Source organism: Phodopus roborovskii, unplaced genomic scaffold, assembly GCF_943737965.1.
Source record: "Phodopus roborovskii unplaced genomic scaffold, PHOROB, whole genome shotgun sequence".
In the NCBI taxonomy this organism is placed as follows: domain Eukaryota; kingdom Metazoa; phylum Chordata; class Mammalia; order Rodentia; family Cricetidae; genus Phodopus; species Phodopus roborovskii.
The window spans coordinates 187,972-199,209 of NW_026126909.1; the positions used below are offsets into that span (position 1 = coordinate 187,972).

The 11,238-nt window shown below is 44.0% G+C and overlaps 1 protein-coding gene across 1 annotated transcript; it reads left to right on the forward strand.

Annotated features, from left to right (window-relative positions):
* Positions 1 to 361: 361 nt before the first annotated feature.
* Positions 362 to 6,539, forward strand: LOC127214658 (patatin-like phospholipase domain-containing protein 4). Its single transcript, XM_051174981.1, has 5 exons — positions 362 to 405; positions 5,633 to 5,768; positions 5,940 to 6,017; positions 6,130 to 6,285; positions 6,405 to 6,539. Exons 1-5 carry the CDS (start codon positions 362 to 364, stop codon positions 6,537 to 6,539), a joined length of 549 nt encoding a protein of 182 aa, XP_051030938.1.
* The last annotated feature ends 4,699 nt before the right edge of the window (positions 6,540 to 11,238 follow it).

Consider the following 11,238-nt stretch of genomic DNA (forward strand, 5'->3'; position numbering starts at 1 on the left):
ATTTATTTTAATTGCTGGTACTGCTTTGTAAAAATTAGGGCCTGAACAACTGACAAGCGTTCCTTCATGGACTGTACTAGTCTATTCAAAATGCAGGGACCAAGGATGAGAATTAAAAGAAATATAATAAGCAGTCCCATGATGGTGGCTATCAGGGTACTGAACCCCTTAAACCATCCTTGTCGTTGAATTCTCCTTGCTGGTTCAGGCGGGCCTGGTTCAGTGTCCGATGTTCTGGTTGTGCGGCCTTCACGTGGGACACATGGATCCAGTCAGCAATCCCATCTACTTTCAAGGTGGTGGGAGTTGTCAGGAGCATAGTGTAGGGGCCCCTCCAGCAGGGCTCTAGATTCTTTGTTTGATGTCTCTGGACACAGATGAAGTCGCCAATCTGGAAGGAATGAGGTTGGGGCGTGCCTTTCACCCCTCTTAGTAGGCAGCTGCCAGAGGATTCCAGACCTCTTGTTGGACTATCTGTAAGGCCCGAGATGTGCCTGCATGGAGGGAGTATTTGCAAAATCAGAAATGTTGGCATCAAAAAACTCAATAGCTGGTGGTGGGCTACCATATAAGATTTCAAAGGTAGTTAAGCCATGGGGGCCTGGGGCATTCCTGGCCCGATAGAAAGCTAGTGTCAGGAGTTGTACTCAGTTTGTCGAGCCAGTTTCAAGCATTAAATTGGATAAAGCCACATTAATGGTTCTATTCATTCTTTCTACGTGCTCTAAACTCTGGGGTCTATATGTACAATGTAATTTCCAGTTGATCCGCAGTTCTTCTGATCTGAGCAAGAAGCCATAGAACAAACCCCTTTTATTTCCTAAAGTCTCTTTAATTTTTTAATATTCTGGGCAGCCTGATCTACAGATAGAGTTTCAGGACAGCCAGTATTGAAAATCTGTGTTGGAAATTCAATAATGAAAAAAAATTAATTAATGAGAAAAATCTACTACAAAATGACAAGAGTAGTAGTAGTTATAGTTGTAATCATAATCATCCTCCTCAGTCCTCCTCATCATCATAATAATAATTAAGATTTTGAACTATCCAGCCAGGTTTATAAAGTGTGTTCCAAGACAGGAATTACCAAACCCTGTCTTGAAAAACCAAAATAAATAAATAAATAAATAAATAAATAAATAAATAAATAAGAAAATAAAAAAAGAAAGAAATGCATGTTTCTGCTTTGGATTTAAGAACACTCTAACCATTGAGGAATTACCCTTGTCAACCAAGACTCACTAGCCAATCAGGGAATCTGGGCCCACAGGCCAATCTAAGGTTTTACAGGAAATTTTTGGAGCCATGCTGCAGGTTTGATTTTATAGCACAGCAGGCACCATTGGATTGGTTGCTCTGCTGTGAGTGCTGCTGTAGGAACTGTGAGGAGCATGGAAGAGCAAGGAAGACATAGAATGGTAAGCAAGGGAATGCTATCCTAAGATGAAGAGGATGATATTTAGAAGCAGAGACTGTGAGGCAGGGACTCCCTGAGACTGGTTGGAAACCTAATGACTCATTCAAATTTCCATGAGATCCCATGTAGTCCTAGAAGTTATGCAGATCAGGGTGCAGAATGTGATTACTTTAATTTTGGGGCTTAATAAGAGGAATGCATTTCAATAAGGGAGCTTTGTGTGTAAACGTTTTTTGTAGTCAACACCAAAATGCTTTTCCTGAATATGGAAGGGAAGTATCAGTACATGGAGGGGCACAGTTTGCCCAGTGCATTCAAGATGTTCTTAACTTCACATCTAACATTTCAGTATAAGATGAATTAGGAGTTAATTTTATACATACTGTAGATGGCATTCTTTTTATTTCTTTATATATTTATATTTATTTATATTGTACTTTAAAAATCTTAATAAAAAGATGTTATTTTACTTATAGATCCCAGCTCCCTCTCCCTCCCATCCTCTCATAGCCCCCATCACATCCCCTATCCACTCCCTAGGAAGATCAGCCTACCAAGAAGCGTCATCACAATCTGCCCTTTGTGGTAGGGCCTTCTCCCATGGCTGTAGGCTAAGGGAGATTCCCCATTTGGAGTCAATTTGGTATATCCTGCAAATGCCAATAATTTAATTTATTTTTTTATATTTATTTAATTTATATGTTTTTGTGCCTGGGTTTATTGATTTTTTGTTTCAAATAAAGTGTTTCTTTGTAAAGGTTAGGAAATTGACCTGGGACTTGCTCTGTAGAGCAGGTTAGCCCCAAGCTCATAGAGATGCGCCTTCCTATGCCTGCGTAGTGCTGGGATTAAAGGCATGGGTCACTAAAGTCATACATAAATGACATTCTTGTGTTGGATAATCCTCCACCAATAAGCTATGATGAGAAAAATTAGAATTGTTGTTACAAAATATTTACCAATTCTTACAGGATACTGAGTAACACAAAATAGAATTTAGCTGAGGGAGTGATGCCTAAAAAATAACCCAAAGATGAGTAGTACAGTAACCAGGTCTGCTACAGATTAGGATACTAAAATACACATTTGATCTCCAGTCTTGTGCAGACAGTTATCTCCAAAACATGATAAAGCAGACACCCCTGATTTATAAAGAGTAACCAGCCCCATCCTCATCCAATAGAAAATGGCTTTTTATAAGCTGCTCAAGGGGTCACAAATAGGTCACAGTGAACATTAAAGCCTGGTGTGCCATAAAGTTCTAGTTTTCATATACAGAAAATTTTTTTCTGCCAGATGGAAAAGTTGAGACCACGTGACACCTTTGTGCATCACAGGGTTGCTTTTGTGTTTTGTGGGGACATTCACTGATAAACTGTAAGTTTGGCTTCTGGAATTTATGAACATCTCATTCAAAATTCAGTTTTTCTTACATGATTTACACAAAGTTTAGAAACTGTTAAAAAGAGGTGATGGGGATCTTCATTCAGCAATACATGATCAGAGTGCTATTAACATTTACCTACCACCCACAACAATGGTGTGATTCAGAAAGTTGAGTTTCTGGGAACAAATATAATTTCTGATCTACAGTAAATTCTAAGGTGTGCATGATGTTGAATTTTACAACTCAACTCTGCGATGATTCATTGTTTCAATTGGTGATGATGACCTCCTTCATGATTGGAGTCTGGCCATGTTTCCCTTACAGTTAAATGCTACATAACCTCTTTATTGTGACAGTTAGCTATTACTGACTTATTTATTTAATTCTTTAAATTATTTAAACGACAGAGAATGCCATCACCGATTACGATTAATTAGGGTGCAAATATCTGTCATGGACAAGGTTAGGAAAGTTGTAGACATGGGTAGAGCATTTTTTGAATGATCTATGCATCTCACAGAGTACTACGGATGCTGGGTGATAAGATTCCAGAAGACTGCAGGGTGCCCTCTGAGAAGTACAAGGACTTCACCAAGGCCGGCATGGTGGTCTAGGTGTTGACTACCTGCTCTTCCTCCATAGCTTCACATCAGTTGTGACCTATGATGAGAAGAAGTAGTGACATAAGGAGGTCGACACCATCACCAAGACCTGGCAAAAAGGATGATGACCCAGAACACGGAAGAACATCTCTCTTTCAGCTCTGCTGGTGATGCCCCTGCTGCTGCCATCTTTTCAGCTGATATCAACATTTTGCCTACTACTGCTATGCCAGGATTGGGCCCATTATCTCAGTTCCTGCCGCACCACAACAGAGATTCGGGTGCTGGTCATGATGGCAGGCCAGCAGAATTCTTCAGGCAAGAAAATATGATGATCTGACGATTAACCTATGGAATTTTTAAAATCCGTGATGACAGCATACTTTTCCATATCTGGCAAGTCTGCCCAGGAATTGATGATACAAAAAAGGTCAACAACTTACATAAAGATGTAATTATTAAATTATTTCATTATATAATCTGGGAAGCCTGAAGTTTGGTGTCAAGTGTGACAGACGATCTAACTATCTTATTATTTCATTATTCAAATCTGTCTTTTTCTACTACAGGAAGAATGGAGTCTGCATCCACCGTGTTGGTGTTAAACTGTCCCTTGTGATTTCATTTTTTATTTATTTCTTGATATCAATGTTGATATCATTTTGTTATCGCTCTAGGGATGAATTGTGAGAAATTATCTCTTTATTCATTCATTTTGAAAGACCTAAAAAGTAATGTTAATGATGGACTAACCTAGAAACCAATATCTGTTCCTTGGAATTTGCTAGCTTCCTCTCACAGGGCCCTGAGATAAGAAGAATTCACACTGCCCCTCCTTTCCTGTGAGTCAACAGGTGGTAAATAGGGTCAAGAGATAGCTGTAATTCTGGTTTGCCCAGACAAGATTAATTAACACACCTGAGGCCCTAAGGCCTGCTGACCCTAATAGCAGACCATCCGGCCTCCAAGGGTCATGTACTCAATGGAAAGAGGGTCCCACCCCCTCCCTAAGCTTGTGGGTTTGCCTTTATAAACACCTGGGCCCAGGGGAGGGGGCGTCTCCCTAGCCTGTGTGCGTTTGCACAAACGCTTCCTGTTCATTAAAGCCTCTTGCGTTTAGCAGCAACTGGACTGGATATTGAGTTCTTGGGGTATCGACTGAACCTGGAAGACTCCTCATTTTGAGGGTCTTACAATTTTATTCCTCAAATCTGTGAGAAAGAATGCAATGATGCCATTGCTGCAGATGCGGAGAGAGAAGGCGCCGCCCTGTGCCATCACACACAGAGGACCGCCCGGCCCGGCCCTGCAGTGCATGCAGGGAGTAATACTCCCTGGCAGTGGCCTTGGGAACAGAGGCTTCATGCAGAGAAGCAGCCATCTAGGTAGGACACTGAAGGGCGCTGGCGCACCAGTGAGGACACAGACAGCGACCACTGTAGGCATAGCAAAGGACTCTGGGAATCATATTCCCCTTCCATCCTGAGTCGGGCTCTCCAAGACTGTGGGGAAAATTCCACAGTGTGGGAAGGGGAGGGGATGTCGTCGGCCAGTGACATCACAGGGAGCTAGGTCCTGGGAAAAGTAGTCCCGGAGAGCAGCAGTGAAGACAGAGGCACCATTTCTGTCATTCTTTTTGAGGGGGCGTGGCTTCCTTTCCTCACGTGACCCCATCCTTCCCCCCGGAAACTCCGCCCACAGGCCCCATAGGCTCCGCCCCACCCCGGATGGCCCCGCCCTTGCACCTGTCTTTCAGGGCCTGTGGCTTCCTGGGCATTTACCACCTGGGCGTGGCTGCCGGGCTGTAGGCACATGGGGCGGGGCTGCTGGGTGATGTCAGGGGCTAGGCAGGGGCGTCGGGCGGGGCCCTGTTGGCAGCCATGCTGCTGACTTCCCCTGAGCAGCTGAAGGTGAGTGTGGGCAGGGCACATGTGACATGTTACTTGTGACATGTTACATGTCAGGGGTCACGTGTGTAGTTCCCGACCTTCCCACAGGCCTGCACAAGCTTTTGCACACAGCCTGGCCGAGGATACCAGGCAGCAACCACTGGGTGTGGCCACACCCAGCTTCCACCTCATGGAGCAGCTGAGGTGCATGGGGGGCGAAAGGGGGGTGGGGTGGGGCACAGGTCACATGGTACGTGTTACATGTCATGGGTCACGCATGTGGATCCCATGTCAGGGGTCACAGGTCACATGTGTCCCCCCTCCCCCGTACCATCAGGGACGGCCTGGACCAGATCCTCCCAGCCCATGCTCACGTCCTGGTGCAGGGCCGACTCTATGTGTCCTTGACTGCAGTGAATACATTCCAGAACTGCCTGGTGTCCCAGTTCCTGACCCGTGAAGACCTCATACAAGTGAGGGGGCGGGGCCGCAAGTGTAAGAATGTGTCATGTTCCGTGTTTCCTACATGTATGTTTCATCTGTGTTTGCACATGCGAGTCGCATGTTTGCACATACGTGTATCGTTTTGCTCACGTGTGTCTCATGTTTCCCCTCATGCGTGTCCTGTTTCTCCTCATGTGCAGGTCCTTCTCGCCAGCTGCTTCATCCCCATCTACTCAAGGCTGAAGCACGTGGAGTTCCAGGGTCAGATGGGCGGGGCAGTAAGGGGCGGGGTGGTTGGGTGTGGTCACGCGTGTCTATGACAGGTGACCCCGAACACGCGTGTATATTGTCGCGATTCCTCACATGTCCCCCGGCCCCCCATCTCCCCAGGCCTGGGCAGATGGTGCCCTCTCGTGCAGCCTCCCCCTGCCCCCTGGTGGTCGCACCCTCACCATATCCCCATTCTGTGGACGCCATGGCATCTCGCCCCGAGACCCTGGCCAAGGTCTTGGCTCTTGCGTGCATGTGACTGGACAGGACGTGGAGGTGAGCCTTGTGGGGCTTCCGTGGCCATTCCTGTCACAGCATGCTCACACAAAACTCACTTCTGGCCTAGCCCACACACACTTCCGGCTCCACCCACACTCATTTCCGGCCCCGCCTAGATCTCCACCTCCAATGTTGCCTGCCTGGCCCGAGCGCTCTTCCCGCTGTCCCGTGCAAGCCTGGAGTCGTTGCTGCACCATGATGGATTCTGTGACGCCGTGAGCTTCCTGAGCTGCGTGGGCCGCTTCTGGTGAACAGGAGTGTGTGCACACATGTATGTAACTGAATAAATGAAGTCCCTGTGATTTACATGCTTGTCATTTGTTTTACAGGCATGTCGTGCCTGTGGCTTCTGTGATCCTAATATGCCAGCTCCACAACACTTATGTATGTCGTGTGTACACATGACATCCCGACTGGCGCCGCCTCCATTACATGCTGTTCACCTATGGAGTCATGGTATTTCCATGTGAGCTCATGCGGTGCACATTGGAACCTGTGTACATGGCATGTGAGCACGTATAGTTGACATGTGAGCCTCTCTATATGTGAGTTTGTGCAGTTGACTTATGAGTTCATGTTTTTGCCTTGTAGGTCCATGTAGTTAACATGTGAGCCCAGGTAGTTAAAATATGAACCTGTGTACTTGACATGTGAGCCTGTGTAGTGAACATATGAGCCCATGTAGTTAACATGTGAGCCCATGTGCACAGCATGGTATTCATGTACTTACCATACATGGCTATGTACTTACATTATGGCTTCATGTACTTACTGTGAGATCCCATGTAGCTAGCATGTGTAACTGGGTAGTTTGCATTGGTGTAACATGCGAAGTCATGTGGGCAACATCTGAGCTGCTGTAGCAAACATAGGAGCCCTCAGAGTTTACATACGAGTTCATGTAATTAACATGAGGACATACAGTAAACACATGAATTCACATGGATAACATGTTTATATTTGCTTTACCAGGGTGTGGTTGGGGTTGTGGGGGAAATAAATATGTGGTCGATACATTGTCGGGTGGGTTATATATGTGGGTTTCATATTTTCACTTGTTCCACCTATGTTACATGTATGATATGCATGTTTATTTTTAGTTGTTTGTTTTTATTTTCTGTTCCTTGACTTAGGCCAGGTCATGTGTGTGAGGGTGGACACAGGGGAGGGCAGGGCATGCGGGGAGAAAACATGAAGGAGGGAAAAGTAAAACAAAAAAAAAGGGAAAGGACCCACGAAACAATAACGGTGGAGACGAACAACAACAACAATAATAATAGTGGGGAAAGAACTGGCTTAAATAATGACTCACAGCACAGTAGAAAACTTTTTTTTTTTTTTGCATATAGAGTATTTTTTATTTAATTTTATATAACAAAGTCCAATTAAATGAAAACAAACATTTATACACAATATTTGGGAATTTGGGCGTCGTTCTTTCCAAACTACTTCCTGCTGGTAAGGGGCGCTGTCTTGGGGGATTCGAAGAAGATTCAGATATCCTAGCTGTAGTCTGTAGGGCTGTTTTGTCCAGCTGTTTGGAATGTAGGATCAGCTTGTACTCTGTTTCAGGCGGTCTGGTGTGATCAAACCACATTAGTCTGGAAGGAATCCACATCTTTTCATTTTCTGTGGAAACAAAAATAGAAATACTTTTCCCCAGTAACTTGTTCTTCAACTTAAATTTTGGAGTCAAAGCGTTTTTTTTTTTTTTTTTTTTATTTTACATGTCGATCCCAGTTCCCTCTCCCTCCCTCCCTCCCTCCCCCCAAGCCCTCCCTCCCTCCTTCCCTCCCTTTTGCCCTCTCTACCCTCTCCCATGCACTCTAAAACCCTCCCCTCCCAACCCCCCACCACAATACAATATGTAGGGGAATGCCATCCAGTGGGGGTCATGTAGATCTGACAGGTCCTGTGAAGTAGGGACTAGGGCTTCTCTCCTATCTCTAGAATAAGGCAGTTATCCCTCCATGGGGGATATCTTTGCAAAGTCCTTTTGTGCACCAGGGATACATCCTGGCTCCACTGTCTGAGGTCTCTTAGACTGCTCAGTCCTTCTGGCTGAGACCCATATTCAGGGGGGTCCGAGTCAGACCCCTGTTGGCTTCCCAGTTATCAGTCTAGTGGCCCTTAGCTCCTCCTTGTTCAGGTAAGCTGTCTCTATGTACTTCTACCGCATGGTCTTGTCCTCTCCATCTGCTTCTGGGTTCTAGTTTGACTCAGTGTTTATGTATGGGTGTTTGCTCCTGTTTTCAACAGGCATTAGTTGAGGACTCCATGGAGAAGTTAGTTGTTGATCTCACTCTCCGGGAAGGGCATTTATGATAGCCTTTCCACGGAAGCTGAGATTGTTAGTTGGGAGCAGTCTTGTAGTTCCCTCGACCTTTCTTTGTGTTCAACTTTATCTTCAAACCAATATTGGCTCCCTCTTTTATGTTCTCTCTCTCTGTCTCTGTCTCTCTCTCTCTTTCCTATTTTCCATTCCTAACCAGGCTCAATCCTCCTGGTTGCACATGCCTTCCTCTCCTCCCTCTCATTTTCTCCTACTTCTCTCTCCATTAGCTGTCCTCCCCCACGATACCTGAGGTCTGAGGGGACTTGTCCCTTCCCAGTTCTGTGAGGGACTTTATATGAATCTCTTAGAATACAACTTGTATCCTAGTTCCTCTGGTGATGTGAATTATAGGCTGGTGATCATTTGATCTAGGTCTAAAATCCATATATGAGTGAGTACATACTGTGTTCCTCTTTTTGTGACTGGGTTACCTCATTCAGGATGGTTTCTTCAAGTGCCATCCACTTGCCTGCGAATTTCAAGATACCATTATTTTTTTCTGCAGAGTAGTATTCCATTGTGTAGATGTGCCACATCTTCATTAACCACTCTTCAATTGAAGGGCATCTAGGTTGCTTCCAGGTTCTTGCTATTACAAATAGTGCTGCTATGAACATAGTTGAACAGATGTCTTTGTTGCATTGATGTGAATCCTTTGGGTATATGCCTAAGAGGGGGATTGCCGGGTCCTGTGGTAAACTAATTCCCATTTTCCTGAGGAACCGCCATACTGATCTCCAAAGTGGCTGTATGAGTTTGCACTCCCACCAGCAGTGGAGGAGTGTTCCACTTTCTCCACATCCTCTCCAACATAAGTCATCACTGGTGTTTCTAATTTTAGCCATTCTGGCAGGGGTAAGATGGTATCTCAAAGTTGTTTTGATTTGCATTTCCCTGATAGCTAAGGATGTGGAGCATTTTCTTAAGTGTCTTTCAGCCTTTTTGATTTCCTCCATTGAGAATTCTTTCTTCAGTTCTGTACCCCATTTTTTAATAGGGTTATTTGGTGATTTGTTGACTAGTTTCTTTGGTTCTTTGTATATTTTGGAGATCAGCCCTTTGTCAGATATAGGATTAGTGAAAATCTTTTCCCAGTCAGTGGGCTGCCGTTTGGTCTTGTCCACTGTGTCCTTTGCCTTACAGAAGCTTCTAAGTTTGAAGAGGTCCCATTTATTAATTGTTTCTTTCAGTGTCTGTGCCCCTGGAGTTATGTTCAAGAAGCGGTCTCCTATACCAATTTGTTCAAGGGTACCTCGTACTTTCTCTTCTAAGAGGTTCAATGTGGCTGGATTGATGTTGAGGTCTTTGATCCATTTGGACTTGAGTTTTGTGCATGGCGACAGACATGGGTCTATCTGCAGTCTTCTACACACCCTCATCCAATTGTGCCAGCACCATTTGTTGAAGATGCTGTCTTTGCCCCATTGTATAATTTTAGCTGTTTTGTCGAAAATCAGGTGTTCATAGGTGCGTGGATTAATATCAGGATTTTCAATTCGATTCCATTGGTCTACCTGTCTATTTTTATGCCAATACCAGGCTGTTTTCAGAACTATAGCTCTGTAGTAGAGCTTAAAGTCAGGAATGGTGATGCCTCCTGAAGTTCTTTTATTGTATAGGGTTGTTTTGGCTATCCTGGGTCTTTTGTTTTTCCATATAAAGTTGATTATTATCCTTTCAAGGTCGGTGAAGAATTGTGGTGGGATTTTAATGGGGGATTGCATTGAATCTGTAGATTGCTTTTGGTAAGATTGCCATTTTTACTATGTTTATCCTACCTATCCAAGAGCATGGGAGGTCTTTCCATTTTCTGGTATCTTCTTTAATTTCTTTCTTTAGAGTCACAAAGTTCTTATTATATAAATCTTTTACTTGTTTGGTAAGGGTTACACCAAGATACTTTATGTTGCTTGTGGCTATTGTATAGGGTGATGTTTCTCTGATTTCTTTCTCCGCCTCTTTGTTGTCTGAAAAAAATAGGGCTACTGATTTTTTTGAGTTTATCTTGTATCCTGCTAGTTTGCTGAAGGTGTTTATCAGCTGTAGGAGTTCCCTGGTAGAGTTTATTGGGTCGCTTATGTAAACTATCATATCATCTGCAAATAGAGACAGTTTGACTTCTTCCTTTCCAATTTGGATGCCCTTGATCTCCTTTTGTTGTCTTATAGCATTAGCTAGAACTTCTAGTACGATATTGAAGAGATATGGAGAGAGAGGACAGCCTTGTCTTGTTCCTGATTTTAGAGGAATTGGCTTAAGTTTCTCTCCATTCAGTTTGATGTTGGCAGTTGGTTTGCTGTATATTGCTCTTATTATGTTTAGGTATGTTCCTGTTATCCCTGACCTCTCTAATACCTTTATCATGAAAGGGTGTTGAATTTTATCGAAGGCTTTTTCTGCATCTAGGGAGATAATCATATGGTTTTTCTTTTTCAGTTTGTTTATATGGTGGATCACGTTGATAGATTTTCGTATGTTAAACCATCCCTGCAATCCAGGTATGAAGCCTACTTGATCATGGTGGATGATTTCTCTGATGTATTTTTGAATTCGGTTTGCCATTATTTTATTGAGTATTTTTGCATCGATGTTCATCAGGGATATTGGTTTTTTAG

What these genes read in the sequence shown, in the direction of transcription:
- LOC127214658 (XM_051174981.1), top strand. Translation starts at nt 362, where the DNA reads ATGTCTCTGGACACAGATGAAGTCGCCAATCTGGAAGGAATGAG. An exon ending in GCCAATCTGGAAGGAATGAG is followed by an intron (nt 406 to 5,632) that starts GTTGGGGCGTGC and finishes CCGTACCATCAG; the next exon opens with GGACGGCCTGGACCAGATCC. An exon ending in AGGGTCAGATGGGCGGGGCA is followed by an intron (nt 6,018 to 6,129) that starts GTAAGGGGCGGG and finishes CCATCTCCCCAG; the next exon opens with GCCTGGGCAGATGGTGCCCT.